Source organism: Oreochromis niloticus, linkage group LG8 (genome assembly GCF_001858045.2).
Source record: "Oreochromis niloticus isolate F11D_XX linkage group LG8, O_niloticus_UMD_NMBU, whole genome shotgun sequence".
Lineage (NCBI taxonomy): Eukaryota > Metazoa > Chordata > Actinopteri > Cichliformes > Cichlidae > Oreochromis > Oreochromis niloticus.
Genome location: NC_031973.2, coordinates 12669478 through 12686771, shown reverse-complemented (window position 1 = coordinate 12686771; position 17294 = coordinate 12669478). Strand labels below are relative to the sequence as shown.

General features: G+C 40.0%; 2 protein-coding genes across 16 annotated transcripts in view; both read right to left on the bottom strand.

The window, feature by feature from the left end:
• Positions 1–1570, bottom strand: part of LOC100703246 (calcium-activated potassium channel subunit alpha-1) — a 92859-nt gene extending 91289 nt beyond the window's left edge. For 6 of the 15 annotated variants that reach the window (XM_025909977.1, XM_025909981.1, XM_025909983.1 and 3 more), the window contains exons 1-2: positions 988–1566; positions 626–886 (exon numbers count right to left, since the gene is read on the bottom strand). In XM_025909977.1, coding sequence (XP_025765762.1) covers positions 626–886; positions 988–1005 — 279 coding nt within the window. In that variant the 5' untranslated portion in view covers positions 1006–1566. Of the gene's footprint in view, positions 1–625; positions 887–987 lie in introns of all 15 variants that reach the window. The other 9 variants (XM_025909976.1, XM_025909979.1, XM_025909980.1 and 6 more) reach the window with 6 other exon arrangements.
• Positions 1571–2187: 617 nt separating this feature from the next.
• Positions 2188–17294, bottom strand: part of LOC100702973 (disks large homolog 5) — a 30932-nt gene continuing 15825 nt past the window's right edge. The window contains 25 exon segments of the mRNA XM_013269493.3: positions 2188–3087; positions 3933–4042; positions 5760–5842; positions 5844–5870; positions 6342–6469; positions 6628–6771; positions 7648–7844; positions 7988–8158; positions 8466–8614; positions 8858–9041; positions 9159–9323; positions 9615–9748; positions 9825–9987; positions 10839–10916; positions 11201–11363; positions 11465–11548; positions 12114–12235; positions 13223–13367; positions 13583–13706; positions 13839–14795; positions 15119–15211; positions 16071–16174; positions 16329–16504; positions 16755–16879; positions 17010–17142. Coding sequence (XP_013124947.1) covers positions 2984–3087; positions 3933–4042; positions 5760–5842; positions 5844–5870; positions 6342–6469; positions 6628–6771; positions 7648–7844; positions 7988–8158; positions 8466–8614; positions 8858–9041; positions 9159–9323; positions 9615–9748; positions 9825–9987; positions 10839–10916; positions 11201–11363; positions 11465–11548; positions 12114–12235; positions 13223–13367; positions 13583–13706; positions 13839–14795; positions 15119–15211; positions 16071–16174; positions 16329–16504; positions 16755–16879; positions 17010–17142 — 4063 coding nt within the window. The 3' untranslated portion in view covers positions 2188–2983.

Here is a 17294-nt window from a genome sequence, read left to right as displayed (position 1 = left end):
CTCCAATCCTAAATGTCCTGCGCTTGAGGCCGGTGGATTACCCACATTAAGTGGGACATGATATCTCGAAACACCAGGTTTTAGTTTTGCCCCCCCCCTATTTTTAGCAGCACAATTTAACTTCTACTAACCTTCAATGTATGACCACAAGCACTGGTTGTACGTTGTACAAATGTCAAACTATCTTCATAATATTCCCACAAATTGTTTTCTAATTGTGTGGGAATAAGCTCCTCAACATGTGAAGTTCATATATATATATAGATAAGCTTTTTACAATACTTGTGGGCTACTTGTGCACTGGATCATCTTCAAATCAACCAAGAATAAATTGAATGCGGTGCACCAACAAGTGTCAGCTGTGGCTCCAACTGCAAACCTACCCAAAGACCAACTTTCCTCGTTAACAGCCTACAGTCCAAGATCAAAGAGGTTGTATTATAACAGGCTCGCATTGTATGTGACATTAAGCCAAGAATAGCAGAGTTCATTATTCAGAGTCATGCACTGTGATTGGACCTACTAGAGATTTAATTACAAGCCCAAATCAAACTGGCTGCTACACAAAAACCCCTCTATGATGGTTTCATGGAGGAGTGCTGCGTTATGAAATGACCTGGCGTACCTTCTTTTTGGCGTTACAGTGGCAGCATACGGTCCACAGGTATTTGAGAGTTCTCCACAGCAGGATTATGAAGAGACCCCCAAAGAAAGTGACCATGGAGGAGGCGAGGAAAGCCCACCACATCCGCTGGCCGTTGTTGTCACAGGGCACATCTGGTGAGAACGGGATGATCACATTCATCTTGGATATGTGGATGGATGGGTCCGGGTTGAATCTCTCCCTGTTTTTCGGCATTACCGACTTCTGGTCACCTGCCAGCCCCTAAAAACAAACAATCAACTCAACTGGGATTCAGGGCCTTTGGGGAGCTCCAGCCAGCGCCCCCTGATGCCACAACGGATCAGGCATGTTCAGCCAACCACCTTCCGCTCCTCTTCCATCTCATCTGGCTTCACTCTAAGCAAAGATGTAAAAGTTAAAGTCCACAAGAGCCACACTCGCAATTAAAAAAACAAAAAAACAAAACTTCTTTTGAAATTAAGATCTCAGTCGTGCGCCTCACGATGCGCATTCGTGGCCGGGATTGCGCGTCATCCGTTAGACGTGTGCGTAAAAATCACATTTCTTGTGCAAACTCCTCAAAACTCACGGTTTTCCTCACAGATCCGATGGATGAAACTGCAGCGGCGTTATGACTACACCGAAGAGGCGTGCTGTCGTCGCCAGTCGATTCACTCACTCCTCCACCTTGTTTTTTTTTTACAGCGTAGCCTTCAGCAGGTCCGCTACTTGAGCTCAGCACCGCGCACTGTTGAATGCCGTCCTCGCGTCAAAGGCCGCAGTTTGTCGTTTCCTTTACGGATATATCGTTTGGGTTGGAAAAAAATGACCGTTTTATTCTTGTACGTAATTCTCGTTCTCCGACTCCCTCTGTCACATCCATTTGTTGGAAGATGGCATCGCAGATTTACAGGTAGCGGGGGAGGAGCCATCAATAGCAGACGTCGATGCTTATCTTGATGTCTGGTTATTTATAGTGACCGCTTCATCAATTTTTGATGGCTGTAACTTTATGGTTAGAGGCACCGTGCTTTTAAACCCTTAATTTTGTGCGGACATTTTAGTTTTGTACATTAGACCTGTGTTCCTAAACTATAATCAAATTTCAAACTATTTCCATAATAAGGTGGGGCAAACTGACGAAAATGAAATTCTCTTATCGGCGTCCTTATATCTTTATATGGAGCTTTAACATCAATCTAAGGCTGTGCTGTCTGGATCCTTTAAATGAGACGTTTTCTCCAGTACTGATGGAAATGGGAGTTTAAAAACACGTTGCAGCAGAGAACACACCTTACACTTTCATCGTTTCCACGCCTGCATGCAATAAAGGCTTAGAAAAATCCAACTGTATAACGTTTCCAAATATTGGAATAAGAGTATTTCTATAGACAGTTATAAAAACATGGTAAAGAAAAGTACTAAACAGGACATCTTGCTTTTTTCTCGTCTAGTGGTAAATTACTCCCCCTCGAGGACAAACTGTGCACTGATTGAGGTCCAACTTGAGTCCAGCTGATGTTAGTATTCAGATGTGCAAAGAAAACACAGACAACTCGCACTCCATTAACTGAATGTTTAATATTTTATAGAAATAGTAACCTTCATTTGGAGAAAGCCTGACGTAAAGTGTTTTATCTGACTTCCAGATGAAATGCTCTCAAGTGATTTACTGAAAATTCAAGGAGGAACGCATACACTGTTCAGCCAACAGATGAAAAAAATCCCTTCTTAAATAAAATAAAAAATAAAAAAATCCACTTGACAAAGAATATTGGCAGAAACTAGCAAACCTGCTGTGTGATTTATAAGGAAAATTGCAGTGTTAATAAGTGTGGTGTATTAAATATATTTAGCTTGGCACAATATTATATGAGAGGAGTGAAATGAACAAAATAAAGACTGACATAATGTGAAGGAAGCAATTTCTCCTCTATAAATAAGAACATTATTCACTAGAGAACTACAGTTGTATAACAAAGGATCATAACCAACATCTTTGACTTGATTAGATAAATTAAAACGGCAAGAAGACATAAATATAAAGGAGGGAACAGTGGTCCATCTTCAGTTTGGAGTTGATGCAGAGTCCCTGTGGTCTGACAATTCAAGGGATTAAAGGAGTGCTACTGAATATGAGGGAATACACAATTCAAGTATTGAAGACTAGTGTAAACAAGTCTATCTGTACTACATTATTACTGTAGTAGGAATATTGCAAATGATCATGTGTGCTGATATTGCTGTAAGTGAGAAGTATTGGATGTTAACCATCGTGTCTGCTGTGAACTGCTGGATTGGAACATCTTTGCTACATCCTGGAATGTTTCTGGGCGACATGAACAAGAGGAGATACTTTTACGGTGCTCCATCTGGAATCCACAGTACTTTACTCTGTTCCTGCTCCACGATGGTCATGATCTGAGTGCAAATGTAGGAGACGCTGCCTCCCTGGACAATTCCTGCAATACAGTTTGGGGAGGAAGGAGGGTGGTATTTTAGTGGTTAATACGTCCCATTGAAAGTTGTTTGATTTTTTTTCCCCATTCAGTCACTCAGCTCCCAGGCCAATGTGATTTTTTCTTATTTTTGCATAATCGAAGCCCTACCGATTTTCAATTATATCAAGCATGTAATGAGACTAATGTTGACACCAACCAACAGGACTGTGGAAATAAAAGACTTACAGTTTACAACTGTGAAGACAAACTGGTTTAAGCTGTCTATCAACAGATACTTTTAATGAAAGTGCTGATGAATATAATCATGATCGTGGCATGTGTGCAGAAGTTGGCCGGCCAACTCTCCCTAATAGAAGGGATCAGTTGTGGTATGTGTTCATTGCAAAAGCCCTTGTGTATAAGTCGCCTCCTTTTCTAGTCATTAATCAGCCAGACAGTTGGGTGTCAGACTGTCTGCTGCTCCAGATACCAGAACTTTAACTCTGATTTCTTAAAGAACACACCTACAGTGCTCCCAATACCTCCTCTCTTGAAGTCTAAACTCTAAATAACATGAAATAAATAAATTAAAAAAAAAAAAAAAAAAATCTCTGGCACTATCACCAAAAATTTTAGATATACGGCAATAAATGCCATTAAACAGTTTGTGTCTGATTACTGAGGAACTGATTTTTAAGCCCGAGGTGAAAAGATGGCTACAAAAATACGCCTTTCTTTGTAAACTGGGATTCAGTTTGCAGTTACACATTTCTGTGTACTGTAGGTGCCTTTAGGCTTACAATAATTGGAATTAGAATGCCTGTATACAAACTAACATCGAGTGAAAATAAGCCTATCCCACCAACCTGTGAAGAAGCGGCTGTAGTCCTGCTCTATTTTCTGCGCCGCCTCAAACTGCTCCTTGGAATGTTTCTGAGACAGTTTATCCCGCAGGTACAAAGGGTCCTTCTGCTCTCTGAGGAAACATCAGACCTGTCAGCCTGCTACAAAACCTCATTTCACAAACACTCAAAGTGTCAGATTCTTGATGTCAACAAAACAGTCACGATTTCCATATTTTGTATTACTAAAAATCTGCAGACATGTTTATAACAGTAATAATAGTGTGAGGATATTTTAATACATCTTGAACATTGCTAAATACAACATTTTAAGTTAATTTCTTTCATACAAAAATGTGAATACATTTATCCCAAATCAACTGCATATAAATTATTCATGTTTCTGGGCTGCTACTGCCAACATTAAATGAAATGAAAAACATTTTCCTGGAAATTCTCCTGGCAGTAATAGACAAGAAAGTCTTTTGGGGTAAATCAGCAAAGTAAAAAAGGATCAACTACCATTATTAACATTTTATTGAAATAAAAATACTCAGAAGTTGACTAAAGTAACTATAGATGCAGTTTAAAGGAGATTTCTACTAGTTTTTACAGCAAAACGTCTCATTTCTGCCAACAAGTCTAACAGCTTAGCTTCAGTGAAATCTCTCTACTTTAAACCCATCCATCCCACTCAGTACCCATGACCGCACACAGCCTTGAGAATTCATGTGTTTACCGGTCTTCATCTTTTACCTCTGACTTAACCTAGAATACCACCGTCTCTCTCCTTTCACTCATTATGCAGTCAGCATTTTGGTCTGCTGATGCTTCTCAGAGGATAGAAACCCATGGAAAACCTTGGGCTCCTGTCAGTTGCTGCAGCAGGCAGTGGGAGGTGTGTTTTTGTGTACATGGAAGTTGAGGCCGGCAGGGGCATCGTGTGTTTTTAGCCACCCACACCACGAAGCGGAGCCACAGGCCTCGTGAGCCCCTCCCAGGACAGCTGGCACTCAGCTGATGACAGCGAAGGCTTAGAAGGAATCAGTCTGAACCATGTTTGCCTGCTGCACCGTTTCATAGATTTATGGACGCGTGTGTGTACGTGCGTGGTGGAAAAAGCCTGTTCCTGCCCGACCCGAGTTTGCCCTGATTTGAATGCATTTGTGTGCGCATGTGCATGAAGCACCATGCCGAAGGTCCAGCAGATTTAATCTTCCCACGGATTACAAATGAAAAAGCAGAGGATCTGTGAGCCATCAGTCGATGAAAACAGGTGGTGGAAGAGAGCACGTCGTGCCTTCGCAACTAATGATGCTGATCGAATTTTGGTTGATCAATTCGTTTTTGTTATAGATGGAGGGCGAATGTGATTATAAAACCAGCAAGACTTCTGCGGATGCCAATTTCCTGAGCAACTGTCTCAAGCCAGATAAAATTAAGCATAATCAAGAATTATCAGTCCTTCAAGCGAGAATGGCTTTAAAATGGGAGAACATTAAGTAATCTTTAAATAATTCTTTATGACCTGACATTTTTAGATTACATATTGATTTAATGCCCAAGTAGTTATTTGCAAAATAGAAACAGATATTACTTTAGTACAGAGTATACAGATGAGTTTTGTCATGAATGTAGCTTTATTTGAAAATGCTATGGCCCACATTTTCCCTTTCTTCTCAGAAACAGCCTCCAGAGGCAAAAGCTTTGGATGAAGTCTCTCTGTATGTTGTTCAAGGTTTGGAGCTTGACAAATAACTGGGTAAACAAAACCGGCACCACAACACAAAGCATGCTCAACATGTCTGACAGGTAGAAATGAAAAGTCAAAGCAGGCATGAAATTACTCACTTTATCTGCTTGGCATTTTTGTAGCGGATGAATATGATGATTGGGTAGATGTGAACCATGTGAAGACGTTCAATGGCGTGAGGGGGCAATGTCAAGTAAGCAGTGACAGTCCTATGAGAGGAAAAAAAAAAAATAAAAAAAAATGACAGGACAACATGAGAAATGGGAGATGTTTCAAGAAAGAACACTGCAGAAAATATAAAGTATTTATTTTCACGCTCTGACAAACACTGAACACAAAGTTGTTGGATGTATTCAACTCTTATTGTGTGTTTAAAGACTTCCACCAGTTTATGGGATATCAACAACAACAAAAATGTCAATATAAAAATTAAGGTTCTTTGGAAATATGTAGCCAATCAAGTTATTTTAATCAGTTTGGAAGTTTGGCTGTATTGCATTATTTGGAATGCAGCTGAAATTCCTCTAAAAATTGCTGTCTTTACAACTTTTCTTACAGTGTATAAACCTGGCAGCTGTAAAACTTCAAGACACAACTGCTATTGGTGCAGGGTCATAAATGTGTCATTTCTGGACAAGCAAATCAATAAATAATGTAGATTAAGGCGAGTTTAAATTTACCTTTTCTGTGATTTCTTTTATTGAGGCAACTGTTGTCACGTCAAAATGGCCACTCCTCCGTTTGTAATCAATGAACACACAATCCTTTACTCCACGCTCTATTGCCTGCTGAGATGCCTTCATAATTTCTAAAAGTAAAGAAAAAAAAGCAACATTTTTTATTTTAATACACACGTCAAGTTCTCTGATCTTTGAGTTTCATGTTAGGTAGCTCTCAGTGCAATAACACAAGTCTGATGGACACACACATCCTTCATGTATCAATTCACACAAATCAGAAGCTCACCAGGCAAACAGCGACAGAACTTGGTAGGAGCCTCCTTCTCCAACATGTCCTTACAGGCCTCCACTAATGGACCCAAGATCAGCACTGGACGAGGCGAAGAGCACTCGACCTTCTGAACCCGCTGGTACATGAGGCTCACGCCGTCTGTGCGGGGAATAAACGAAAGCAATTTATTCCAAAGGCACAACAGCAGAGAGACACACAGCTGCTCATTTTACCCGTGGTTTCTGTGCCATGTGAAAGCTTCAGTTTCTTTCAAGAAAAATCCAGCTATATAAAAACATCTTCATGCCTGAGACCTGCCTCACAAATCTGGCAACAAATCATCATGTAAGGTTAATAGGGACATTCAAATTAGCAGTTTCTATCTAGTATCAAGCCTAAAGAACAAAATCTGAACTTTTCAAATTTGAGATTATTATTAAGTCTTAGAGATTAGGCTTAATTGGGAAAAGGCTTTCATTTAAAAATTAAAAATAAAAAATTAATGTATGAACTTTTCTTTAAACACTTCAAGGGAACTGATTTTAAACACCAAAGTCTAAAATTTATTTGCTAAAACTATGGTGTGTGTGATAAAATGCAATTATGTTTGTTGCACCTCCAGATGCAGCTGTGTGAAGTCTGATAAATTGACTGAAGTCAAGACTATATCCTGCAAATAAATCTTGGATTGCAGATTTAGAAAGTGAGCAAGCCTCTGCAGTGTGCTACACATCCAAACCTCTGACAAATCTGCCTGTGGTTGAACAGATTTGTGGGTAATTTTAGGTCCAACTCTTGAGAAGGAATGTGTGAAATACAATAATCAGATTCTGCTGTATTCACTGTGAACTTTTCGATTTCAAACCGTCCTTTGTAAGTTTAACAATGTGATGACAGTATAATGCAACGCTGGTGAAGTAAAAGCTCATGTAAATCCAAATATGTGCTTATTCCAGAATCGACCTTTCTTATGCAATTATGTGTCTTGTTTTGTGCATTTTTAAATAAAGTTGTGTTTAGAAGAGGGTTTCTCACCCTCTGTGATGGGTAAAGAATCTGTGCTAATGGCGTCCAAAGCCGTCATGTCCTTTCCATCCTTGGATCCACTCCGTTTGTGCTTTAGCCTCCGGCGAAAGAATGACCTCCGAGCAGCAGCAGACAGCGTCTTGCTAGTGCCGTTTTCATCCTTCATATCAGCCATGCTGTGCCTTCTGTAGAACTCCTGGTCCATCCTTATGGAGATAATATTTGAATCCATATCAACATGCTATCAAACTAATGTTCTTTAACATTAAAGTTTGACAAATGCAGAATTTCTCATCAGATTTTCTAAATGAGAAAGTCAGAAAACCACAAAATCTCACATTGTACTTACATGTATTTACTTGGAATCTGTCCTTTCTCCAGTTTCTGTGCACTCTCATCAAGCTGCCAGGCCATCCAGAAGCCAAAATTACCATTTGGTAGTGTGTCTTCAACATAAAGGATGTCATCTTTCTTAAAGCTTAGCTCCTGCTCCATTTCTGCCACTCTCTCATAAAGTGCTCTGTCAAATATGAATTAAGTAGTTGGGGAAAATGTCAATGGCATGATAAACAAAACTTTGCAGACTATAATGGAAATACAAGTCTTACAAGATATACTCTACAAGCTTCGACGAGTTATTGACCTGAAACACAAATCACCAAAACTGGTGTATGTCTGTTTTGTTAGCTCAGTGTTCCCAACCTTTACTGCCCATTTCCCGGTGGTTAGGTTCCATTTTGGATTTTGTTTAACATAAAATTAAAAGGCACAACATTCATATCATCTCAGCAGTTTCATTTCAGTGACCTGATAAATATTCAGGGTACCTTATGAAAAATCCATCTCCGGGACACTCCCTTACTGCATCAAGGTTGTCTGCATAGTTCTGGACCTTGAAGGTGATCGTTTCAGCTGGTTTCAACAATTCCAAGTAAGCATCTTCTTTAGTTTTGTTCTTCATGCTGACACCATTGTACTGTTTAAAAAAAAACAAATAAATTAAAACTATAAAGACAACTATAAGACAGAAAGCAGTCAGATTCTATGTCTAAACCTGCTTTAATGTGCTTTCTTCTAGCCTCAGAGCATTATAATACAGGTACTCAAATCACAGAATTATGTCTAGCATTGTGTTCACTACAGCTACTGCAACTTACTCTTTTTATTGAACACATGACAACTTTGGTGCGTCATAGTTATTGATAAATATGAAAGATACCTCCAGTATCAAATCTCCAGCCAGTAAACCATCAGGACCCCTAGCAGGGCTGTCATCATCTAAACTCTCCACAAAGATGCCATAAAGGTTCCCTCCACAGATCTGAACTCCCAGCTCCACATGGATCCTCTTCAGCCTCACCAACCGATACTCTGGAACCCTGCGTGGATTTGAACCAGGAAGCCTGAAAGAAAAATACATTTTAAAAAGTTTGACCAGCAGATTCAAAGTCTATTTTTAAGGGCTGTATTAAAACACCATATCAACCCAGCGAACATAAAAGCAGATATAAAGTTACTACCTGCAGGAGATGTGCGGACTAGTGGCAGGAGTCGTTTGTTTGGATGCAGGAGTAATCGTGCCTTCATCCTGCTCACTCAGTAACTCTACAGTGGAGTGATTGTCCGGTGTGGTGGCTCCACTGTCATGGGGTGACGGCTGGTTGCTGATGGATTCCATCCGAGAACTAAAAAGACGAGAAACAAAGTCAGAATCTTTTTACTTTTATATTTTACTCTAAAGTCCAAATAACTGGTTTTGAGAGAATAGACGATTTAGGGTTTGTTTACTGTTATAGCACATTTTTGCCATCTCCTTTTTAGTGTTAATATTTGTTACTTAATCATAATTACATAACCCATTTCTAATTCCTGTGCTACAGTATGAAGTCTTTACGATTGTGTACTCATGTGTTTGCTTTGCACATACTGTGCTTTATACAGAAAAAGGCACTGCTAAGCTCTCGTCTCCCTCTTACCCTGAACGAGAGTGATTCCCCAGCTGAAACATGTGTGGATTATACTGAGCCAAAATGGTGACCGTGTCACATTGCTGCCCGATCACCAGCCGTGCCTGCTGCTCATTGGCATTGCGAAGGTTGATTCCATTAAACTGGAAACAGAAGGGATTCATTAGAGGCAGAAAAAAAATTATAAATCATGGATAAGCAGTAAAGTAGCTAATGTACCTCGAGAAGTTGGTCTCCGTACTCTAATCGAGCTTGATGAGCAATGCTACCTGCTGTCACTTTGGACACAAACACTCCGCCATTCTCTCCACTCACAATGGAGATACCAAGTGGTTCTGCTCCCTTCTGTACCGTCACATTTCGTGGCTCCCCCAGGTATGGCCTTCAGGGGAAAAAAAAAGAACATTTATGTATTTTGACATCTTATAGAAAGGATGCAAGCATGCAACTTTGAAGAAAAAAAAAAAAAAAAAAAAAAAAAAAAAAAAAATATAGAATAAGCTCTTCCCTTCAGTCTAATGTTTTACTACACAATATGTGTCTGTATGCTATCATCCATGTCATGTATGCAAATAATCACCGTATCATGTGACACTTTTCACACAAATGTGTATTGTTCAAACAATAATATGCACGAACCAGCCACAACATTAAAAACCACTTGCAGGTAAAGTAAATAACAGTAATCATGATCCTGATATGTGGCTGATACCACCCACGTAAACAACAGCACCATATGAAGGCACCGACAGCCTCCAGCAGGACAATGTCAGGGCCTCCAACTTCTCAAAATCCCAATCTGATCAAGCATGTAAGCGACGCTTGAGCCTGTAGCTAATGTCTGACAATACCAGACACGCCCAGAGGTCTTATGTTTGTGCCCCTAATGGTCCGAGCTGTTTTTGTAGCACACTGTACCAAGCACAAGGTTTTAATGTTGTGGCTGATGTGCCAAGTGTGCATTTTCAAATCCCACTTCATGTCATGCAATCATACAAAATTTAACAGCATTCTGAATAAATAATGAGCAGAGAAGATGACGACCTAAAGGGATACACATCCATTTCATTACTCCCATTATTAAACATTCAAAAGAATCTAGCACCGCTGCTGCAAAGTGAGTCTAGACTGTAACGTTTATATATGCAGAGTGTAGGCAGAATGATAAGATCTGTGCTCCAACAGTCCCGCAGACAGTGCTTATACTGTATGTGCTACCAGCACAAGACGAACCTCAAGCTTCTTAAAGAGAAGAACTTGGGCTTAATTCCAAGTGGAGGTCTAACAGAGGAAGAGCAGTAAGGGACAAATCTGAGAAGCAGAATAAGAGGGAAAAAATAAAAACAGGCAAAGACAGAAAGATTTCAAGTTACAAGGCTCAGCAGCAGAGAAGAAAGAGAAGATAATAAAATGATAGATTGTGAATTGGTGTGACAGTGTTAGATGGAGGCTTATGGCTTTGTTTACTGCTTTGCAAGCATTTAATCACAATGAACCAGACAAAAAGTACAGACAACTGGTGGAAAACATGTCTTGTGGTGCTGAATCATGGCGGGATAAAGATTCGGACAATGACGAGGATTCGGTTGGCCTACCCATCCTTTCGCCTGTCACCAATCGAAGCAGGGCTGACTGAGATCCTAGGTTGGGTGGAAATGGAGCTCTGCGATTGGCTGCTGGTGAAAGACGACGTGTCCAGGTTGACAGGGGACATGTTGGGAGGTGTTGGGCTGCTACCCTCTGAATGTGTAAGTGAGCCTGGAGTGACAGAGGATATAAAAAAATTGAAGTATTCATTCTTGCCATTTACAGCAGTAACATTTGGTACCAGTAAATGTTGCTCCCAGACTTAACAGTACCTTTGTCAGATCCAGTGGCGCGAGAATAACGGATTGGAGGGATCTTAATGCGTTCTGCTCTAAATTGCAGAGTACCAGAGGTGCCTAAGAAAAAACAGGAAATTTATTAAAAGGGTCACTTGACCCATACTGAAAAAAAAAACAAAACCCTAAAACAAGAAACATTTTCTCACACAACTGAGGGTATCCAACCATGTTGATATGGGAATTCCCCAGGAAATATATGAGCAACTGTGATAAGCCCCTTTCCCCGACACTGCTAATCTAAATATTTACCACAGAGCAAATGTTTGATGTAGCCAGTTAATCACCATCATCTCCTGAGCTGGAGAGGAGAGTTTGTAATGCATTTCATCTTATGGCCAATTAAACTGCTACAAGACTTTCTAAACACTCATTACAGGAGAGTTGCATTTAAAACTGACATTTCATAAATATAATGAGTTTAAGAGTAAAATTAAAGTTAAATAATTTTGTGTCACAGAAGTCCGTGTTTGCCAACAATGCAACTCGACTCCAGTTAGGCGTTTTGCTAGCAGTGATAAATAGTGGGCTAAATAAGTGCGGACTGAATTAAAACATTTTTAAACAACATTATTCACATGTTGAACATGTCGTGATTGCTCTAAAACTAGGGCACCATACATACTCATTCTGTTGCTGCAGGGCAAGGAGTTAGTACTGTGTGGTGGTTGGCTGCAGCTCCGCTCAGTCAAGTTTCCAGTGCGCTTGTGGCTGAGGTCCAGACTGAGGCGACCTTGATGCTGGGGGCTAAGAGTGGAGGGGGGGAAAAGGAAATAGAAAAGGCCTGCGTAAGTCCCCCGGCAGTCAATTATTCAACCCAGGGCAAGATATAATTTGCTACATGCCATCTGTCCATGAGATCTGGGGCAGGATACAAACAGTTGTTTTGCTGCTATAAATACACCATTCAGGATTTAGCAAATCTGTGGTTAAAATGAACAAACAGTTCTACTAGAACTAATGTCTACTTTGCAGTAAGCATCAAAATTAACTGTTAAATCCATATATAAAAAATGTCTGAAATTGCCTTTTATTTCTAACTAATGCACCAAAAACCATAAGTATGCGGAATACAATCACAGCAAAACAAGAATACAGAATAATTATTTATTAATCTCTCTCTCTGTGCTTCAAAAGAGACAACAGTCTAACAGTCGAGATAAAATATATCAGTCTTCTAACAGATATAGATATTTCAAGATGTCGTAAGAAGGAAAAAAGTAAACTTAAAGAGCATTTGGAGAATACATTTCTCCAAAAAGGCCGATGACCTAGCTCAGAATTTCTTAATGATGTGACCTGGTTCTGCCCCAAAATCTGGTGGCTTTCTTTGTCCCTGCTCCACATTTCCACCAAGTTGTATTTGACTAGTTGCTGCATTATCTGTCTAACAGACAAAAACAGCACTGAAGATACCTGTCGAATAATTCAATTAATCATGGGTGAACTCTATTAAAGCATTTCAAAGACCTGGAATTGAGAGTTCTGTTTCACCGACAAATTGTAGTGGTTTAGTCGACTCAGCTACCTTCTTCCTATTAAATGTCTGCAGTGAATGAGGCGTCATTGAAACAGAAAACTTTACTTGACACTATATGCAAAATAAGTATACTCATTAATTCATATATTCACATGGCAAAATGACAAGAAGATTTATTTTTAGGATTCACAACAGTAAAAAGGCAAGTGAAGAAAGAGTTGGACTCATGAATGTTGAAAAGACTGACAGAACACCTTGTGTGTTTATGAGGATGACTGCTCGAGCTGGGAGCTGGAGGAGGGTTGTTGGCCTGGACCTCATGGCTCCAGGCTGTGTAGACAGGGTTCCTCATGACAGCCGTTACAGCAGGGCAAGGGGCAAAACTTCGTTGTGCAGGGTCTGGAGGAGAAATAGTGGGATTAGACATCAACTCAAAAGTAGTAGTTATGTGACACTTCCTATAAATATCAAGCCTTTATTAGTTCAATAGAAAAAAAACCCAACAAATTGAAATCAACTTTCTATTTTTAAGCTTATTAATGATCTATGCAGTGTTTGGAAATGTGAAAAAAAATGGAATAAAGTGAACAAATTAAGTTGTTCCCATGACTTACGTGATGTAATGCTACTGTAGCTTTTGGGTGCATATTGTATGCTGTACCGATTGGTTCGTAAAGGAGAGAAACGTAACAAGTCCACTGGCTCTGGGGAGTGTTCATCGTTAGAGAAACTCTGTACCTGCAAGGAGCAAACATACAGCTTGTAAGCCTTTTAATTTTTGAGGAAATAAGGACACAAAATAACAAACCATAGCATCTATAAAATGTCAAATAGTAAATTCCTTAACATGTTCTTTAAATACTCAGTTACCTGAATGGGAACAGGAATGTGCAATGGAGTCACATTTCGACGTAGTGCTGGTGCTGATTTTGGCCGGTATCTCTTTTTTCCCTGCACTTCTGTCCTGTACCGATTCTCCTCTTCTTCTTCCTCCTCAGCAGGTTTCTTGGAGCTGCCCTTGGCTTCTCCTGGAGGGCCATCATTGAAATAGCATTGGTTTCCCACCTCTCCCTTGTCCTTAGCATTCGTAGCTTGGGCAGGGGATGCTGGTGGTGTGCCGGTGGTAATGGTGGAGTCCGACGCGGAGCTGTTCTGCTGCCGATGCTTGAACCTAAACGAGTCACTCCTTGCTGGTGGTGTGGGGGGTGTCTGAGCAGATTCAGACACTGAGCTCTGCGGTGAGTGAGACAGGGACATGTAGTCCAGTTTTTGGGCTGCATCAGGTCTCCTGAAAGCATTCATGTCAAAAATGGACTTCCTCTGTTTGGGCTTCTTATAGATGGACAGTTGGGTGTACTCTGAAACAGTTCCCACTATGACTTTAGGCCATGTGCCTCCACTGGGCTTGACTGGCGAGTTCTGCACTCGGTCCACAGCAGCCTGCGGTGAGCTGCAGTCGGACAGAACAGGGGTGAAGGTAAAAGGCCGATGCTGGAGGTCCTGCCTCCGGTAGCAGAATTCTGGGTGGGGTTCCGAAGGACTATGTGAGGCGGAAAAGGAACGGGAATGCGGGGACCCATTGGAAAAGGGTTTGTGGTGGGAGTGAGTGCTGCCACTGCTGCTATTCAGGGAGTCACCTGTATCCTTACATGCTTCCTCCCCTCTGCTGCCAAAGTCACAGCTACAAATGTCAGTTTGTGTGGAACAATTGTGCTTAGAGTTTCTGCAGTTTCTCGTGTGGACCTCACAGGACTGGAGTCGCGGGATCTTTTCAGAGTCTCTCAAAGTTTCATATAAACTCTGGCCAGAACAGCTCTGTGGAAAGAACTGTGCAGGAAGAAATGTTGATAAATATACATTATATTTTAAATGCAATACATAGTTTCCGATGAAATGGACGATCACTGACATTTTTAACCAAGAACTTGAGATAGCATTTAAAAATTAAAGATACTAGTCGCAATTAAGGTTTTAAGGAGACTTTGCATTGTCTATTAACCCAATGAGCATTTGCATGAAGTAAGCATTGTACAACTAGCACAAAGCCTGACTATTGGGAGTCTATTAGAAGAAACAGCAGTGTGTGATGTTACAGTTGTGAGAAGTAAAACAGGGGAATCTGTATGTGTTTGGGTTATGGAGGGTTTTACCTTCATGAGGGAGAGGCTGAGAGAATTTCGGCAGTTTCTCAGCAGAGACTCACATTCAGAGAGCGACTTGTTATCGAGCGCAATTCCATTGATCTGGATGCAAGAAAAAAAAAAAAAGTCCCATAAATAAGAGCTTACTTACCTAGACATCATCATCATCATCATACTGCATCTTGAAATGGCACTTGCAAATGTGCTAGTAATGGTGAGAATTTAGATTATCTGAGGTGCGTGCATCCTCATTTCATATTACACAACGTTACCCATTAAAATACATGATGGCTGACGTGTACTCAGGGTACCAAAATGGTGGCCACCTGCCCTTAAAAGTAATCAAGTCCCTCAAATTGCTTGATTAGGATTATGGAGGCACTTTAATTTTTAAAATATCAGATTTCTGTAAATAATGCAAGCTGTTTTTAATAACAAAGTGAGATCATGCTGAATTAGCTTACTTTCACTAACATTTAGTCCTAGTTTAACTGACAGATTTTATATTATCTGACATATGAGAATTACAAAACCATGTTAATAGTGTGCAGCAGTGTCGTGTCACTGATCACAGAGTCGTGTCGTGTATTGTAGCTGATATTTTGGTACCTCCAGTGAATTTTTATTAATGTCAAAATTTACTTAATCTCAGAGGTCAGCCTCACTGGAAGCACACAGTCTCCATTATATCCTCTCTCTATAACAGTGTAACTGGCTGCATTATTTCATGTTCATTCAAGTTATGAAATGTATACATATACACAAATTTCCTGTACTGTTTCAACACTGTACTGTGAAGACAAGTAGTTGGAACATGCTGCAGTTGTGCTTGTCTTAAAACACAACTTGAATGTGGTCAGCAGAGGGCACTAGAGACCACAATTGATGCCCTACAGCCATCTCTTGATAACAAATAGGCTTTTATCAAACAAATTATAAACTTTTCAGTCATCATACTCACAGCTAACAGTCTGTCACCAATAGTGAGATTGCAGTCTTTAGCAGCTGGGCTGCCAGCAGCCAAAGTGGCAACAAACACTCCACTTTCCAAACCTATTCCACTGTCTGGGAGGAAAAACAATTAGAAAAACACACCCTAATTACCATCACATATACAGATAATTTAACGCGAACACTTTGCTCTTTAATGTCATTACTAGCTTGGAAGGCAGACATTACAATGGTGAAGTTTATTACTTATTTGGAAATTGAAGCTGACCTTTGTGTCCAGCTAGGTTTATCTGGATTGGAGTGATGATCCGTCCTCCTAGTGACTTTCTTCTGCGAACCACCATGTTAATCACGCCCTCACCACTCAACACAGCTTTGATCACCTGCTTCCTGTCTTTATTGGTCAGGTCCACATCATTTATTTTAAGCAACCAGTCATTTACCCTGAACAGAAATAAAAGAGAATATAATAATCAAAGAGAAGCCAACTATGATGTGTTGGTAGTGTTGTGTAAAGTGACATGTATCAAAAATCTGATTTTCTGAGTGCTGCATACTAAATTTTACAAGTGAAAATATGAAAATGTGTTTCTATTCTCCAAATAAATCTTATTATCAGAAACAAAACTCAGGTGTCAAATGATACAGGGAAATCAAAACATTTATATACACTGAGGTGGAAAGTGACATTTACCTTAATCTTCCCTCAGCAATACTTCCTTTATCCACCTTAGTTACAAATACACCACAGTCCCCTGGTAAATAGGGATCATTTACCCCTTCAGCAATATCAAATCCAAGTGCTTTCAAATCCATGTCCTGCAAAAATGAAAAATCATGAGGAATATGACTTTTTGATTCTGAATTAGTTCATTCATTAAGTACAATTCTCTAAAGGCAAATCACATTTCTTAAAAAACAAAAAAAGAAAACTCTAAATGGTTCTTACTCTGTGCTTCTCAAATTCTACAACTTCTGTCTCCCACTCCATTGAGTCCGTGTCTATGGCTGAATCATGTGAGCTGTGGGCCATCAGCTGACGATATCTTGCTTCCTTTTCCAGCTCATCTTCCAACTTTTCTCTGCAGGAAACATGAAATATGTAGCTCTTCAGTAAGTATTTTCAGAGTAATCTGAACTGTCCTGTGTAAATAAAATTCATCCACTGGGTGGCACAGAAGATCAGTAAGCAAGAGAAGCACTTTTAACACAAATATAAATCAATGAATAATAT